Consider the following 18,916-nt stretch of genomic DNA (forward strand, 5'->3'; position numbering starts at 1 on the left):
TTTGACTGAAATTGGCCCAATGGTTTCAAAATTGTTTAACAAGTGTATACTCAGGAGGGTGACAGCCAGACAATAAAATAATGCTAAATTCCATCATCCAAAGAAATCAGGCTACGATTTGTATCACATTTGATTTACTGAAAGGAAAACAACACTTCTAATAGAGAAGAAAGGAGAAGGAAAAGAGTAACATTGGAGTAATGATGAATTATTTTTTAGTTCAAGTTTCAGCAATTGCAGATAGTCTAAGAGAAAGAGAGAGTAATTGAGAAATATAATACTAAAAAGAGTAGGAAAATCCAGAGATAATCCATCAGAAAAGATAAATAAGTATCAAGGGCAACAAATGTGGAACAGGAAAAGGAAAGTCAGTTATGAAAACCAACATATGCTTTGTATGATACAAAATAAAGCAGAAAAAATTGCTCATTTGTAAACCACTGGCATTTTCTATCAGAAGACAAGAGAAGAACAGGGAATACATTGAAACAATACTTTCCAAAGTTCGTAGATTATAGATATCTAATTGAGTGTTTAATTCCGTATATGTTGTAAATGATGCTGAGCAAGTTATTTTAGTTTAGTAATAAGAAGTTATAATATATGATGACCATAGAATTGCTAGATCTTCTCAGTAGAAATAACTAGTGTAATCTGTGATCTCAGAGGCAACAGAGTTGCTGCTTCATGAAGAAAAGTAAGCACATGCAAGACAATTAATTTTTAAAGAAGAAAAGTCCCATATCTGTTTGTAGAAAACAGAACCCAAGTAAATCATAAATTCAATAGAGTGAGCTTAGCTGGTATGTCCTTGTCACTTAAAAATCAAACACAACCATGTTACCTACTTTCCACATTAGGAAAAAACCCCAATAAATCATAAGCATCTTTTAGAATAACTATTTTTTTTCAGCAGTTGGTTTTTTTTAATTGAAGTGGATTATGTTGTGTGGTTTTTTAAAATGTTTTAAACCCATAAATTTTTAATATACACACATATATTCATACACACACATATACATACACTAAAATACTGTCTCCATCGGTAAGGAGTAATACATAAACATAAAATGCATGAATTGTCTTTACAGAAGAAATTGCCAACAGTAAATGACCACAAAAAGTTCACATTTTCAAATACTGATTATATATGTATTTGAAAATGAACATAGAATGTATTATCAGGTGTTTTTTCATTTCCTTAATTTTTGCAGGAGTCTAGACTGCAAATACAGAGCATATGGAATTATAAAACTTTTCACCTGAATATTTAATATAACTGTTACCATTACATTAGTCATAGAAAGATTATATAAATGGGAAAACAAGATAGTGAATATTAGGAGTATGAATTGGTAACAGTATAACTTAATGGAATGGAAAGGGTTATCAGCTGTGTGACCTTTGGCAAATAACATCACCTTCTTCTCAGGCTTTACATCAATCCAACAAAGATTCCAACTCAAGACAATTTCAATTTTTAAAATTCCAACCTATTTATTAAGCAAGCTACAGATTTTAAAATGCTATATAATATATACAAAACATAAAAAGATCGTTGTGCTAATTCATCCTTACCTTGGTAAGTCAGCTTAAATCCTTGCCTATTTTCTGAGTGATCGCTATAAAAATGGACAAGTGTTTCATGAGTAGTACTTAGCAAGGGAGATGGGAGTTCCATTCCACTAAACTGGCCAATCATAGAACTGGTGTGGTGAGGCCCATTCTGAATTTCAAGGAAATCATGATTTGCTTCAGTGGAGAAATTCAGAAACTGAATGTGTGCACCTGTAGCATTGAGAAAGGAAGGAAAAATTTATACTTCATGTTGCTTAATAGTAAAGCATGCAAATAAAAATAAAATTATAATAGTTGTTATAGTTACTATATTTATACTTTAGTCACTATTCAAAGTGGGATGCTTGAGTTAAAGAAATAGCTGATAAGTATTAAAAGAGTTGGAGTTTCTAACTTTTTTTGTTACCCATAAATATTATAATCACACATGAAGGGACAAATGAAAGTAAGCCACAAAGTCACAAAGTCAACACCAGGGATTTTTCATATTTCTAAACCAATCAGCAGAAAGACTCATGGGAGGGGCAAATCACAAATCCTGCTGTACCATGGTATGGCTGGGACTCTGCCATCCCAAGTGCATCCCTGTAGATGGGCCAAGGCCACTCCCAGAGGCTCAGGATCAGCTAGGTTACTTTCAGAGCAAATTTTCTGAGGAAGTTTACCTACCTAGTTCCAGCTATCTGCTCTACCTCATTTTTCCTGCTCTGGGCCACCTTTATTTGTCTCCTTTTCCCTCTAGCTTGGGCCAGTGTGTCTTTGGAGCCATTTTACCCCATATGCAGCCTTATAAGATGCACTGAACTCCAGATTGGAGACAGGGACTTCAGACAACTTACCACAGACCCTCTCAAGGAATTAGGGGCTTGAACAAGGCTTTTCAGTATTCAAAACATGCAGAACAGTTGGAAATATAAGCAAAATCTCATGGGAAGAGCCGTTTTGCAGCTTTGGCGCTACTTCCTCTGGACTAAGGACCTGAAATCCAGTCTTAAACCATGCGTATGTATCATATCAAAACAAAAATGAGGGATGAATCCCTGGTTTGGAGACCTAGTGCTAAGTAACTTGCAACTGCACTTTTTGGGCCTAAATTTGCTCTGGTAGACTATGAAGAACCAGCTGTAACATAATAAAACAGAATTACTGAATGAGCCAGCAAAGGAGTGTGAAACAGTCAATGCCTTAACTCTGCTTGACATTCTTACTTAGCAGTAGAGACATATACTTCATTGCACAAGAGAACATTATAGATTAATTACCAGGGTAATAGATTGCCAGGGTAATGCACTCAGTCTTGTTTATAGCTGATTTCTTCACCTCTGTGGTTTAAGATTGAATCAATGGTATAAAAAAGAGGGGTTTTTTTTCTACAAGAGAAATTAAATAAGCTACCAAATAAACTGGGTTTTATAGAACAGTTGTAAAAGTATGGGATATTTCGTTCTAGTGCCTTCTCTGACCTGTGCAAAGTGAGAATTATGAAAAGAAATATTTCAGCTGCTGAATAACAACACTTTATACAGTGCCATAAATAGAGAGGTACACACCAAACTTATCAGAGTCATAATATCAGCCATCTCTGTATGATGTTTCAGATAGCTAGTCTAACTTGAATGGAGTCACTAATTTTGCAATGCCCTCAGGAACTGAGATGAGGTAGGGCACCAAACAGCCTGGAAACATCTTGACTTCAATATCAGTGGCTAGTGATTCCCAACAGAGACTGGATGTCACCACCATAGAAACGATAAAGAATTGAGCAGCCACTTAATATTATACCTAAATTGCGAAAGTGACAAGCAGATAATCAAATCTGGCATACTTGCATAGAGCCCAAACATTGTTTATGTATTTGAATAAAAGTAATCTCCTGTTATGAATTATTCTCTGATGAGCCATGGAGTACCTTTAAAATTGAATTCTAATTTAATTTCTGAGAAGGAATTTTTATGTACAGTTGTATATTTTCAGTATAGAACAGCTTTGTGTTTTAAAAGTATAAAAGTAGGTTTAAAGATAATTAAATAAAAGACTACCTAAAGCAGTTTCTGATTTAAACGTGCTGATTTCAATTAGAGAACACACTGTATGTGTCCCCTCAAGCCTTAAATCCAAGTTTGTACAATTTGTAAATGTCAATTTGATATGTCACAGAAGAATTTTTCTACACTAAACAATTTCTTACATAAAATTACACGGAATAAAACTGATAGCTACAGAAAATAAATCATTATCTGGTCAAACTATAAATATATTACTTTCTTCTTGAATCTTAACAGCACTTCCTCTCTCACTTGAATGTACTCTGAATAATGAAAATTCCAAGCTGAGGTAATTGTTTTTATAAATGTCAATTAATTCACAGCAACAAAATATCATTTTAAAATCACAACAACTCACTTGAAAAACATATATTTTCTATTTTAACATATTTGGATTTTAGTAGTGTCTTCTTTTACATTACATATATTTGCATGTAATGAAGAGAGCACTATATTTGAGGCACATTTAGCTCCCACAATTTTATTGTTATTTGTTTAAGCACACAGTTTTTTTGGTACAATGGAATATATGTAAACAAATAGCTTTTCAGCAGACAAGCTTATACTTCTAATTAAGATAATATCCAAGTAGAAGTAATTTGGGAAAGATCACATCAGTTACAATTTTTAAACCTGATATAAAGATATTATATGTGAATTATGTAACAAATACTTGGGGAAAAATATCACTGATGGAATTTGGTGGTAAAAAATGTCCTTTGTAGTATTTTTTAAGGCAATGATAGATCACTTCTATAAACACCTTGTCTGTGTTAAATCCCTTACTAAACAAAACTATTGTCTTTTCTATTTATAGAATTACCACCACCAGAGACTTTCAGAAAAGTGATAGAAGTAATAACAGGATACAAGATGCTCCTGTACTATTAATTAATGAAACATTTTCTGCATGGAAGAGCTTACAGAAAAAGAGCAACTCTGAGACATATGAAGGACTGTTTTTCAAAGACAGTATTGTAATTACCTAATTAGGAAGACATTGCTTATAATTTATATTTCCCACAAATGTAGCTGGAGAATGTCCAAACTAGTGAAGGATGTTGTGCCTGTGGTTCTCCTATATCTATGAGGATGGATCAGTTTTACCAGGTGTTCACTGATAAAGGGCACTATTCTAAACAGCAGCAAAGTATTTCTTACAGATTAACTTAGTAAAATACCATGAAAGTAGTACATCTCACTACAAAAATCCATCTTATGAATTCAAATGGAGAATATGGAAAATAAACTAATTTCCTCAAATAGGGATAGTAAATTTAGTAATGATTTTTTTAAATTATTTTTCTTATTGAGCATTGGCATTGAATTTACAGCATGGGACATGAAGTTTCAGAGCAAGAAAACTTATTCCTCTTTCAGTTCTGATAATGATAGAAGTCTGTGTTTTGTACATGAACTTATGGATTCCTTATTATCTATGATTACCTTTCCACCATAGTTATTTTTATGTAAACCTAGAAAGAGTTTTAGTTGGCAACTGTAATCTAGGATTTGGAATACAGTTTGAGAATGCTTTTAAACAAATTCATAGTTCTAGAAGTGGGTTTTGTCTATTTTTATAGAATATAAAAAACTAATTTAAAAGTCACTTGGAGAACGAAAGACCATTATTTAATTTAGAAGTCAAATTATTCATTTCATCTGATATATCTTCATGCCACAGATTTCATTTACTTTGAAATCAGTTTTTGAGACAGGCTGAGTTAATAAAAAGTTGTTCTGGCAAAGACACATTTTAAAATTGCCAACCATTTTAATTTCAAATATAGCAAATAATTATGTAAGGGTTCACAACACATCCGCTGGATAAAATCTACTTCATATTGGAAGAAAAATATTTATAATAATACAATATCTCTATATATATATTTAAATCTCATGGTTACAAATAATTGCTCTTCCAATGTAAGTTTACTTACCATATCCAATAGGCAATAAAATTTTCCATGTACAATCTAAGTTACTAGGGTAATTTCCAGGAAAACCTGGGCTCAGGATCACCCCAGCCATATTTGTCAGCGTTCCACCACATTTAGCTATTAAAAACAAAAAGAAAATCACAGTATCTTTTATTAATATTATTTCTTAGTATTTGAAATATACTTAATTCAAAATGGATTTTTCATTTTTTTCCCATGACCCAAAAGCAGTAAAATTTATCATAGTAAAACACTCCTCATGAAGGAGGAAAAAAAAAAAGGATGCAATTTAGAGCAAAACCTTTACTTAAGGTGATATGTTCACTGTAATATAACTACAAATGTGTAGTTGCACATGTAGACCGGGCAACCCATTGTCTCAGCTTGGCAATTACTGTTAAAAAGGTCTGGTGCTATGTTGAGATATGTTTTACAATCAGATAAACACATCTGGAATTAAACTGAATTATGATCCCAAATCATGATGCAGCAACAAATCTATTACTCAATATAACCAAAAATATACTTGCATTTAAAAACAAGCAAGGAAAAAACACCCCTACCACAGTTTTTGCTTTTATTCAGAAAGAAGACAGACTTGCTGCATAACAGAATAATTCTTTGTTTTCTATTGTTATGCTTCTACTCAGCAAATTCATATATTTGGAAATTGAAAACCAATTTGCATCATTTAGGATGATATAAAGCTAAGACATAAATACATGAAGCATCCTGCAATAAAGTGGCTAAGTTTAGACATATGCTAGGACACTAATATGAAGTAAGAATAACTTCAAGAAATCAAATTAGAATATTGTAATTTTATATTTATTATTTGAGGAATCATTACTTTAAGGCCTGTGAGTCTTCATGCCAGGCATTACATTGACACATGATCTGATAACACAATTGTGATACTGTGATACCATCTGTTGTAATAATTGTACTGATTTTGGCTTGCATTTTATAAAAATCAATATTTTAAGCGGTAGAGGTGAGAGAAGAAGGAGAGTTATGTTTTAAGCTCAATGTTTTCAAGAAAGAACTATATTTAGTATGCAAGGTTAAACATAACGTTACCATGAAAAGAAAACAAAAACAGAAGTGTCCAAAACCCAAAACACCCATCCTTGAATACATTTTCCATTTCTAAAACTGATTGGAAAGAAATGCACTACCTTCATATAAATCAAAATTGACTCCTTCTGTAGAAGTTGGCAATACAAAATAATGCATGGGCTCAACTTGACAAGGGATCTATTTCACATTAGTGTTGTACAGTGTCATCCCAATATTTTGAATTCCTCTTAGATATTAAACTAATAGGAACAGCTTTTGATGATTGAGTATTAAAATTGAAAGCATTCACTGAAGAATGTATTTCAAAGCTAAAGTGACAGTATGTTATGATGGACCTGTGCTTTTCACTCCTCACTTCCTGCTTTTTCTTGAAATAAGCATACCAAAATACAGCAGAATCTTGACTCTCTTAAATTTTGTCTAATCAAGAAAAAGTACTGCAGAAGATTGTTTTCTATACACAGAAAACTCAGATCTGTTTGGTTAAGGTCTAAATGTACTAAGAGGAAAATGCTTTTTAGCTTTACTTTTCAACTCAGCATAATTTAACATCTTTCTCAGATGAAAAGAGCCAGCCTTTTCTGGATCCCTGAAATTCCTTTTCATACCACCACCCCTGAAGGCTTGGTTTCAGAGCTGCTCTCCACTGCCTGCTTCTTTAGGAAATCTTCTAGGTGCCTTGCATGAACTGCCTGACTCCTAAGTTTTCCAAACTGAGCATGCTGCAAAAGGAATCTCTTAACGCCATGAGGAAGATTCAGTCTGATTCAAAGCAGATTATTCAGGAAAAGCTAAACAATGGTTAACATATGGGTTTCCTCCTTTGTCCACTCTCACAATATTTTTTAAAAATACCATTTAACCATTTATAGACAAAAACATTATCTTTTTTTCCCCATATTTCATAGATACAAATGGAAACTCCAAAAAGTTTTGAATGAAGCAAAATTAAGTTGAGGAACAATGGGCATGACAAGGTCAAGAGTTTCTTGTGATTGATGGTCAGAAAACTGAAAATGGGTTTCCATACCAATGCAGAGAGGAGATGGATAGTTCCAGCGTCGAACTGTTCCTGGCATACAAGAAATATGAGAACGGCCCTGTTTGGAAAGGGCAAAACATCAGATTACAGATACTCATTTATGGGACTTTCCTGAGAGACAGAGCTACACAGGACCTCCTGGATAATCTAATCATACGTTCTTATTTCAGCCAACTACATAATAATTTCTTGAATGAAACTCTATTTTCAAATAGTTCAGGTTTTATGTTCTTATTTTTCTATTGGATAAATGTTCTAAAACATCTTTCCTCTGGTAACTTGAAAATTTCTTAAAAGTAGAAGCAGCTAACTATGTGCTCTCATCTAATTAGTTCACTGCCTGTTTCAATTCCAGTGTATTCCATCTACAGCGCAAGCATAGTGGTTGAGTTTTATGCTGCAACCTGTAGTGAATCAACCATTGCTCTATGTGATTACTACAGATACAGAGAGGAATTTGTTCCTCATCTGCTTGCTACAGATGTTCAATGTGGACCATGCCAAGACTGCCCTCAACAACTAGCAGCAGGCCTTGACCTCTCACATGGCCTCACAACATGACCCACTGCATTCATGCAGCATCTTGGCAGGCAGCTGTAGAAATACAAGTGCCTTTTTATATGGCTGTCATGTTTAATTTACTCTGTCTATTTTTAAGAAAAATCACAAGAACCAAGCAGTCTCATGTGGTGGCAGGAAGAAAATCAAGACATGGCTGTAACTTGCACAGTCTAATCCCACATATCTCAGGGTGACTGCCTGGGACCAAAATGCTCCCATCTTTGTTTTCCCTAGGAACAGTTCAAACTATTAACAGTAGCAGAAAAAGTCTTGTTTTTTCTCAATTCTGTGCTTTGAGATACTCAGGTTATGCATTCTTCTGCTGAAATGCAAAAGCTGAATAAACTGGCAGGAGTGAGAGCAACTGATACAAAATGAAGACACAGGACTGAGAACAAGGTTTAGTTTCTGTTTTGATCATTTGGATATACAAACTCGCTCTAGTCACTTAACATCCCTAGCTTATTTTGATCAGGTGTATTATGAGTCTAAAATTTTGTAAGGCAGCACATCTTACCAATATAATATGAAGATTTATTTAAATATTATTTGTCCATAGCAATCATAATCGCATAAAAATAAGAAAAAGAATGAATAGGTAAACTGCAGTAAAAGAAAATCCATTTGATGACATTTCTTCCACACCATTTGGAATGTTTACATTCTACCTTGAATAAAGTTCATATAGAACTGTATGGAATAAAACTCCTTTAATTAATCATTTAGTTAAGTGTATTTAGGCAATCATTTTCTGAAAGCCAAATTGAGACACATGCAGAAAATTACCTGGAATGAAAAAAGGATCAGTTTTCACTAAAATAATGAAAAATAAATTAGACTTTTTCTTCTAAAAACACTCCAAATTGATAATTCAATAAAAATATTTTTCTTAAAAGCTACATTTTTAAAGGAAAATAAGTGCATGCACTTACTGTATCATCTTAGTTACTTGCAAAATGGATGAGGTTTTGAATCATTTAATTAATGCAATATTCCCGGTTTCACTCCCTCTTTCTAGTCTTCCAAGATTGCATTGTTTTATTTTATTCTCTTTTTCTAGTTTTCTGTGATTGCATGTCTCTGATGTGAGTCAAGGGGGAAGATGTAATTTAACTACCACAGTCAGGAAAAACATAAAATAGCCTATAAAGGATCTTTTGAAAAATAAAATTAAATGATTCCTCTAGCTTCAAGCCTCTTTCCAACAAGAGCACACTCTGATTTCAGTCTTTTAAAGTTCCCTCCTGTGGGGAGACACTTAATCCTACAGCTAGCAATTACCTTTCTTATGCATCTCCAGGTAGTAGTTTGAGCTCTATGACTTTTCTGGTAAGTCTCAATTATAAACTAATCCACAGCTGATTGTTATTGCTAGCTGTGAATACGTGCTCTAAAGATTGAGGATAAATTCACAGCTAAAGAGAAAAAAAAACATTATAATAAGTTCTGCTGGTCTATATTTGTTGGATAGAAAACCTACTGTGCCTCATAGAACACTATTTTCATTAATATTTCTCTTTAATTTCGATCCTATTTTACTTGTCCTGTCTGACTAACATACTGTATATATATATATAGATATGTATGCACTTTCTTACAGCAGAGTCCATACAGCATAGCAACTTTCATCAATATTTTGAAAAGATTCAAACTCTTTTCTATTGAATTTGGATATTGAAGATCTTTGTTTTACACTTTGAACAAGCTCATGAAACTAGGTTTTACATAGGTCAGCTTCCACAGCTAGTATTAAAATTTTAGATGTATTGAAAAAGAGGTTTACAGTTGGAATATATACAGTTAAGGAACAATATGCTATGAAATTTTAAGAAAGTATTTAATAATAGAATCCCTGTAAGTATATAGAAAAAGTCCACTTAGTCGTATGAGGGGGCTACAGATAAGACCTGCCTATAGACAAAAGACATTATATAGTTTTGTGATAGTGATATACACAGTGTATTGAAATTTAGCTTTAATACAGACAAGAGTTTTTTGTGTGCAGCTATCTTCTTCAAAAATGCTTAATTTTTTATAATAATACTGTATTTATGAACTTGCATTCTGATTGTTTTTGCAAGTAAGAGTAGATCCAAAACATCAAGCCAGGGCTAACAATGTGTATCTTCAAAAGCTTTTCTGTACTTATTCCAACCACTTCTGAAGTATTCATATTCTACTGTTATCACTCCACATCAATGTTTCACCAGTACTATTTTAAGTATAGACAGAATATTGATGATGCTGTATCTTGAGCATGTATCCATTTCTAATCCATGTAATTAAAAACTGAATAATGATGCCCTTTTTTCAATATGCAAGATTTAGACATTTCTAAAAGTTGAAAAAGGTAGGGATAAAAGAGTCTGCAGTATGATGGGCAATACAAGTTGAGGTCACCCCAATAAATCTACGTAGTTTCAAGTTTGATACCTGTGTTAACCTTTTGATATTACTGATGAAGAACAATACTTTCAGAGTAAAGTTCCTGTTCTAACACAAAATCTTAGTCTGACTCAGTCTTTGGAGGAGTATCTCTAGTGTCAAAATAAAAATCTAGACAGCTGATTGAGATTAGATGGCTGTTTTTTATATTAAATTAATTGTGTTATATGGAGATCATTTCCCATCTCCATAAGAAACCATTAGTATAGGCTTAGTTTTTTAACTTATTTCCTGTCAAATCACTGCTATAAGCTTAGCCAGGAATCAGACGTTTGCCTAAAAATATTTCAGTCATAACAGCTCAGAAGCAGAGACCAGGATCACAGCAATGAGGAACTAAACAAACACCTCTTGGCAATTATATGAAAAGCAATTATATAACAGCCTAGATAAATAAATCCCCCAAAAGGAAAAAAACCACAGCACTCTATAGTATAGTACTATAAAAATTTTCTAGAGAAAACATTGTATCCATGTTATTACAATGTCCATTTTGATGGCCTTTACTGCTCAATGGTATGTTGATGATCTAAGACAAAATTTCCTAGTCTAGATTTATTGAGGGACAGAAATACCACACATTTGTAGCTTTATAATTTGGGAGCACTCACATAGGCTCCACCTAAATCATCTCTATGTACACACTACAGACTCTTCATTAGAATATGTTTTGGCATTTTATTGCAATCATTCCACAGTGTATTATTCAAAGAAAAAAAAGAAAGAAAGAAAGAAATACCTGTAATGTATATCCTGGCTCACACTGAAATGACAAAACATCATTCACCATATATCTATCTCCTGATTTGATCCCATTGCTAGGAATTACTGGTTCTGGACAGGCAGCAAGGCCTACAGCTGGAAAAAGTAAAGACAAAGATTGAAGAAAACATAGATAAGTGGACAGCAGGTCTTCACTGATACTCTCTGCCTTAATGAATTATATCCACAGAATTATGGGTATTTAAGAAAGCATTAATTAAGAATTCATTTCAACAGTAAACTGAGATTTGGTTTAAAACACAGAAGTTTTCACAACTGTTCTACAGAGTACAAGTGGTGTGGCTGAAGCACAAAGATTATACACTGTGACCAATTACCAGGTCACATTGCTATGACACACTACACAGTTTTATAGTCTCCAAAGCAGTATTGTGATTTTAGTTTGTTAAAAATCCTGGGTTTTATTTGTTTGCTCATTTTGCTTTACTGGGGTTTTTTAGTCCTTTCTTATCCTTGTGAAGGAAGTGGAGAAAGATGGAACACACTTTTTGTATATTCTCTCTTTTCAACAATAAATGATCAGAATTTATTGGTGGTTCCTTATTTTTAGGCAACTCCATGGACTATAAAGGCATCTAGACATGAAATTTAGTACTTTAACCCAAAACTCCATCTTTGCATAAGTGTCACTGGATAGTCTGTTCTTAATTATTTTTAAGCCAGGTGCGAGTAAACAAAATATTAGTTTAACAAAGATTCCCCATTATTAGTAATTTCTTAAATTTGTTCACCTAATTTGGCAACCTAAAATACAAAATTCTGCTTTTTGTCAAGTGCGTATCATTGTTTTTCCTTGTGTGCTATCTAAGGAGTTTGCTAGTCAGCACTACTGAAAATTAAACATCAACTTTTCCAACTAAGTGAAAATACTCCAAATGAAGAAGACAGTTGACAAACAAGAGATTAGATTAAGTAATTCTGTGCTTTTAAGATTTTTGTTGCAAACACAAGGACCAGAAGAATCAATTTTTAAGTTCATGGTCTGATAACAGAATCTCATTCCTCTTATGTGAAAAACTTTTTGTGAAGTCAAATATCAGTCTAAAATACAATTTTAATTGTTAAATATTTATTTGAGAAAATTACTCCTGAAACATCATTATGTAGTTTTTTATGTTTTATGAAAATATGATCTGTAGAAGCCAAGAATGGAATTTCCACAATGTGTGAGAAGATATTTTGAGAATTTATTAGCACAAAATTCTGTAAAGAGCAGAGAAACATGACACTTTGCTGAATGACACCCTGTGCATCCTTCAATTCAGTTGTGTGGAAGAAAACCACCTGACTCTCAATATCTTCCTATGAAATCTAACCTGTTTGGTGACAGTACGTGCAACTGGACTGTGTTTAGTACAGAAATTGCATTATATTTGACTTTATTCTGATATGTGACATGTTAGTCTGTTGTTCCAGACAGTTCATCATGAAACAATATCTGATAATATTCACTGAGACCCTAGCCTTTCTAGGGAAATACAATTTTCTTACAGGTAATGTTGATCACACATTTTCCTACAGATATGGTTTTAACTTTATGCCATAAACTATTATGTATGTACTTTTCATGACTCAAATGTAAATGCCTTACAAATAATAAATGCACAAATAAAATTTCACACAACTCCACTTTTTTTCAAGGTTTTGGCTGGAGTAAATATATTTTTCCTAATAAAGCACATGGAAGTCTGTAATAGCTTTTATACTTTCACAGGAAATTGTGATTGCTGTGCCATTTTTTTTTCTTTCCTGAAATTAAGTTCTATGGTCCTGAATGTTTCTTGTTAGTCCTGTGCCCTTGAGTTTTACTACATTGCACTTTTTTCAGGAATGAAGATAATGTCAAGCCATTCTAATTCTGAGTGAAAACCATCAAGGTATGAAGTATAGGCTTCATCACAAATTATGCAAGAGGTATCAAACAAAAAAATTTCAAATTATCAGATAAAGAATAATTTAATAGTTGCAAATAATGGGACCTCCCTGAAGCAGTTATTTTGTGTACTGGAATTTATAATTTAGGAAAATATCTAAATATGTTGTATAGATTTTCAGAAATTTTTATCATAGAATTTACAAATTTTGATATTCTTCCAATATAATTAACTTTCAAATGATGTTATGGTGACTTTCCATGGCCACTAGGAATCTCATGTCTGGTCACTGTGTGGAACTGTAATGTTCCAAATAATCATGGAGATATTGTCATTAACTTCAATGGTTTGGGTTTTGCTGCAGGTTAACTAGTATCATTCTTTTGTTCAATCAGTCTGTATTCCACAATACCATAAAAGTATTTGTATCTGGAAAGTTTGAGTAGAGGTACTAAATAGCTGTGATATGCATTCACACGAACTGTTTCAGCATTAAGTGAAGTGTACTGCCTCATCTCAGTAATTCAAAGTACCATATATAGACGGTTGTTCACTAATCTGCGAATCCAGTGTTCAGATGCAACTGAAGAAAATCAACGCTTATTTCTGCATTTTCTCACCCTTCTCACTCTTGAATAGAAAATAAAATTTAAAAAGATCTGCTCCAAGATAACTGTTATTAAATAAATAAGCACCTAACAAAGACACAGTGACTAAACTGCTCACAGATACCAATGTACTTGCTGAATTCTGTGAATATAAACTGGAGGTTCACTTCCTGTCATCAAGAAATTTGTATTCTGGAACTCAGCATTTCTGTATATTGAGAGTAAAAGGCTTGGATCTGTATGAATAAAGTTACTTTTACATATTTTTCTGAGTTACAGAAACAACTGTAACAGTGGATGCATAGCAACACTAATAATGTGCTTGTTATATCCATCATTGGTTGAATAGCATACAGAATTTAAACAGACTATGATCAATCAAAAACCTTCAAATTAAATTTCTATGTAACTGAGATTGTGGTATATTGTGTATTTATATTTAACAGATTCTAATAATCAGGTTAAAAACTTTTTTTCTGCTAGCTGCTTATACTTTTCAAAACATTTGGTATACACTACTTCTTTGGTCTGAAAAATGATGCAAATTATAGAATATTCTATCAGAATGTCATAAAACACTTTGACTTCTTTTGATTTACCTGATATTAAGAAGCAGTATTACTATCCCAAAAGCAACAGAAAGTTGAAAGCAGAATCAAATACTATTCTGAATCCTCAAATCTCTGTTATTCTAACCATTCCACAATACTAGCCCAGTGTAGTTTGAAAATTAACTTAGTTAGAACAGGTCTAAACATCAAAAGAATGCTTGAGAGAAAGCAAACAAATTCTGGCATCTGAGGACAAACTTGGAATCTTAAATATTCAGAGACTCAGAAATACATTATTAAACTAGGTTGTATGTGAACAGTCACTAATACAGGGAAAACATGTTAAATGTCAAGTCCAAGCAATCAAAAAAGGAGCAAGGATTTCTTAAGTGCACGCTTTTCAGAGCTCAGCTTCCGCTATGCAGTACAAAATAGAACACATCAATGTCAAGAGTGATAACCCTCTCCCTGACCTTCTTCCACTTACTGTTTGCTAAACACTTTCTTGACTCTGCTGTGGCATAAGACAAATATGCTTTACTTACATAATTATATCCATGCCTACAATTACCTCAAATTCTGTCCAAACATCACTGCCACTGCTGGCAGAAAGAAAATCCTTACTGGCATATCTGACAACGTGAATGCCCATTAGCGTCCATTTCAGAAAGCTGAGAACTGGACAACACAAGAATGTCTTGACAGCTAGACCAAAAGTCATCAGGCTTTCTTTTTTCAATTCCTCCCACCCTACACAGCTAACGAGAACATATTATGCTTTACTATATCAAAAACATCAAGCTGGAGTGAATTGCTCTTTCCATTTTGATGATGGTGTATATCAAATCCAAGCTGTCCCTTTCAAAACTTCATGCTTCAGACACCAGCCTAGAAAATGTCTTTATCTCAATGAGTTACTGCAGAGAGGTCAGATTCTTGTCAACATTTAGTAAGTTGCACAGATATACTGACAGGATCAGGACCTGCTAAATTAAAAATGGCATGTTTATGATTCACACCTGCTTTAACACAGGGAAACAGAAAAGACTTGCACTGAAGAGTTACATTAAAATCCATATTGCATGAAAGATCTTAAACTGGACCAGTGAAATATAATATGCTACTTGGAAGAATATATTTTCTTCTCTGCTAGTCTGATTTTTATTTTTTAAATTATTAGATTTCTTCAAGATAGAGAAGTACTACAAAAGACAGTCAATTGCTCTCTAGTTCCCTTACTGGTGAATCCTTTATTTCAGCTGCCAAGAACCTTCAACACTTGAAAGGACATGATAGAGTGGCTTCAGAAAAGCAGATGTTGGTAAAAAGTAAGATTGTGTTCTCATACATAGTCCATACTCTTGGTATAGCAGTAAACTAAAAGCTCACAAAATGAGTGATGCTGACCTGTGCCATATATCCTAATTCAGGTTAATAGAGCCGGATGACACTATTAAAATATTGTTTACATAAAAGAACATTTTGACTGAAAAATTTCATTCTAACCCCTAAATTTGGATAGATTACATAGATAGATAGATAGATAGATAGATAGATAGATAGATAGATAGATAGATAGATAGATAGATAGATAGATAGATAGATAGATACTTATAGGCATTTAAAAAGGTGGCCTAAACCTATATATCAATATTCAGCATATATTCAGTTTTTACTAAAACAAACTTGACTTTAACTGAGAAGTTCAAGCAGCATGTGGAGAAAAGCAATTCTTTCCAGACTTTTTATTTTTTCATTTGTTTGAATATTAAGGAAAACATTTAAATTACCACTGAATAAATACATGAGGTTTTAAGACCAAGCTTAAAAGATTGGTGGTCACAAATGCAGTGGAATTAAACAGTCACATTTCCAGAACAAACCATTTGGATAGTTGATTCCTTCATCCATTGGATTAAAAGTAATTAAATCAAATAAAAGGGATATTTATTCTTCCTACTATTGTACATATTAGGAATGCAACAAAACACTCTTTGATTTGACTTACTGGTGGTAGTGAAAATAATTATGTTTGGTATTGATTCTAGCACATGCATATGAAGGATCAGTTAAATGATTAATTCTCATCTTTTCCACAGTAACCTGTTGCATATTTTACTGTGCTTTCTTAACCACATGTTGCTGCAACCAGTTTAAAAACCTACAGCCCTTGTGAAATAACAGGAAACCACACAGTAGCCCTCAACAATACTTACAATTCTGTTGTGACTACAAGGAAATTTTTCTAAGGCACTGACCAATTACTTATTTTAATATGAGTTTGTGTATCTGACTTGAAAAACAAAACGAAACCAAAACCCAAACAAATAAAAGAGCAAAATAAACAAATAACAATGAAACAAAGGGGAAAAAAAATCAATGTCATCAATCTGACCATAGCATACAAACTCAGTAGACCACTTAACTTGGGCAAGTGAACTTTTACATTCTTAATGTCTAACACAAAAACATCCTAAAGGAAATGACAAAGTTATATTATTTGCCTTAAGACTTGTGTGTTTTTGAAGGCTACAAAGGAAACCTATGCACTGCCTAGATTAGACACAGATTTAGGTTTGCAGGAGCAGACTGTCCAGACCCTCTCCATGAAAATAAAGACATACATAGAAAAAACCTGCAAATGGACAGGGCAAGAGAAAGACATTGTTAAAAGGAACAAAATGTTTCAAGAAATAAAGCTATTCTTATTCAAACATTTAAATTATCTTGAAATATTTACAATTTGAATAAGCTTTCATCAGTGGCTGAAGCTTGCATGAAGTATTTATGAACTTCTATAAAGTTACTTCAAAACAATATACAGTGTGGAATATATGTGATCAAATGATAGCAAACTAAATATATCTTACTGAAGTAACGTTTTCCCTACATAGTGATCCAAACTCAGGCATGTTTATAGCATTTACACTGGTGAAATATCTTCTAAATAGAAATACTTCTCCATTCATTCTAAAATATGATGTGCAAGTTGTAGAGGCAAAATTTGTATTGTGAGTAAACAATTTAGTAATGCCTTAAGGACACTCTCCTCTGTTGTGCCTTATTCCTTAGAATTTCTTCTGGGATGAAGGGAATGTTCCTAAATAATTCTCACTTTCTAATGCTGTAATGAAGACTTTTTATATAAGGACATCAATGTTCTGCTGAATACTGTAATGGCTAGTTTAGAGCAGTTTCAGTTACTAATTTGTAATTTATGTAAAAGATAAGGCTAGATTAAACACTACTAGGTCCACTTAATGTCTTCTATCCCTGCTGTAGTCTGCTGATGTAGGATTTGGATTACAAATTTGGACTCAAGCTGCTGAACAGCTTCTTATTGTCAATGGATATTTTCTGTTAGTATCTATAGTAGGAAAACTAATTGCCTTCACTCTAATTCCTAACTGTCTTTTCCCTAGAGAAGTAATTATATCACAGACTCATAGAATATGCTTATTTGGAAGAGACCCAAAATGATCATCAAATCCTACTCTTTGCTCTGCACAGGATGTCCCAAGAGTCACATTGTGTGAGTGAGAGAATGCTCCTAATGCTTCTTGAGCTCTGTCAGTCTTGGTGCTGTGACCACTGCTCTGGGGAGCTGTTCCAGGGCCCAAACACCCTCTGGGTGAAGAACCTTTTTCTAATAGCCAACCTACACATCCCCTGACACACTTCAGGCCATTCCCTTGGTTCTGTCACTGTCACCACAGAGAAGAGATCCTCCTCTTCCCCTCAGAGGCAGTTGTAACTGCAGTGAGGTTTCCCCTCAGTCTCCTCCAGGCTGAACAGACCAAGAGCCCTCAGCCCCTCCTCATATGGCTTCCCCTCAAGACCCTTCACTGTCCTCACAACCTTCTTTTGGAAACTATTTAATAGCTTAATCTTGTTTTTAGGAGTTGATTATACCTGAAAGTTACATCTGCAAAACATTTTATCTAGAAAGAGTCAAGGGACAAACAAACAATGCAGGTGCGCAGGGCCAGGAGTCGGATTCAATGACCCAAATGGGTTCCTTATAACTCAGCATATTCGATGACTGTATGACTATTAATCTATTTCTCCTTATTTAATATTTTTTTACATTTATTGAAAGTATCTGATGTTCAAACATAGCATTTCACGTTGAATGCTTTTTTCCCAGATAGGTGATATTTTTGTGTTTTCTTTATTAACACAACCCTTCAGCAAATGACGTTTTATTCCAAATTTTAGATTGCCTTCTGAACTAAAGGCATTTATTTTTGAGATGCTGCTTCAAATATTAGGTGATCAAACGATCAAAGACTTCAGAATTCATAATCAAATATTAGCAATATCTGCAGAGAAATGTATTTCCTTCTCTGCTTTTTTCTTGATTCAAAAAGGTGACTGCTCAATATAAACCTGTAAATTCTTTCTGTGGG

The 18,916-nt window shown here is 33.4% G+C and overlaps 1 protein-coding gene across 1 annotated transcript in view; it reads right to left on the bottom strand.

Annotated features, from left to right (window-relative positions):
- The window catches only part of CSMD1 (CUB and Sushi multiple domains 1), a 1,057,303-nt gene that overhangs the window by 123,024 nt on the left and 915,363 nt on the right, over positions 1 to 18,916 (bottom strand). Inside the window, exons 38-41 of the mRNA XM_030946379.1 lie at positions 11,431 to 11,549; positions 7,674 to 7,743; positions 5,564 to 5,680; positions 1,579 to 1,788 (exon numbers count right to left, since the gene is read on the bottom strand). Coding sequence (XP_030802239.1) covers positions 1,579 to 1,788; positions 5,564 to 5,680; positions 7,674 to 7,743; positions 11,431 to 11,549 — 516 coding nt within the window. The remainder of the gene's footprint in view (positions 1 to 1,578; positions 1,789 to 5,563; positions 5,681 to 7,673; positions 7,744 to 11,430; positions 11,550 to 18,916) is intronic.

The sequence above is a fragment of the Camarhynchus parvulus genome, chromosome 3 (genome assembly GCF_901933205.1).
Source record: "Camarhynchus parvulus chromosome 3, STF_HiC, whole genome shotgun sequence".
In the NCBI taxonomy this organism is placed as follows: Eukaryota; Metazoa; Chordata; class Aves; order Passeriformes; family Thraupidae; genus Camarhynchus; species Camarhynchus parvulus.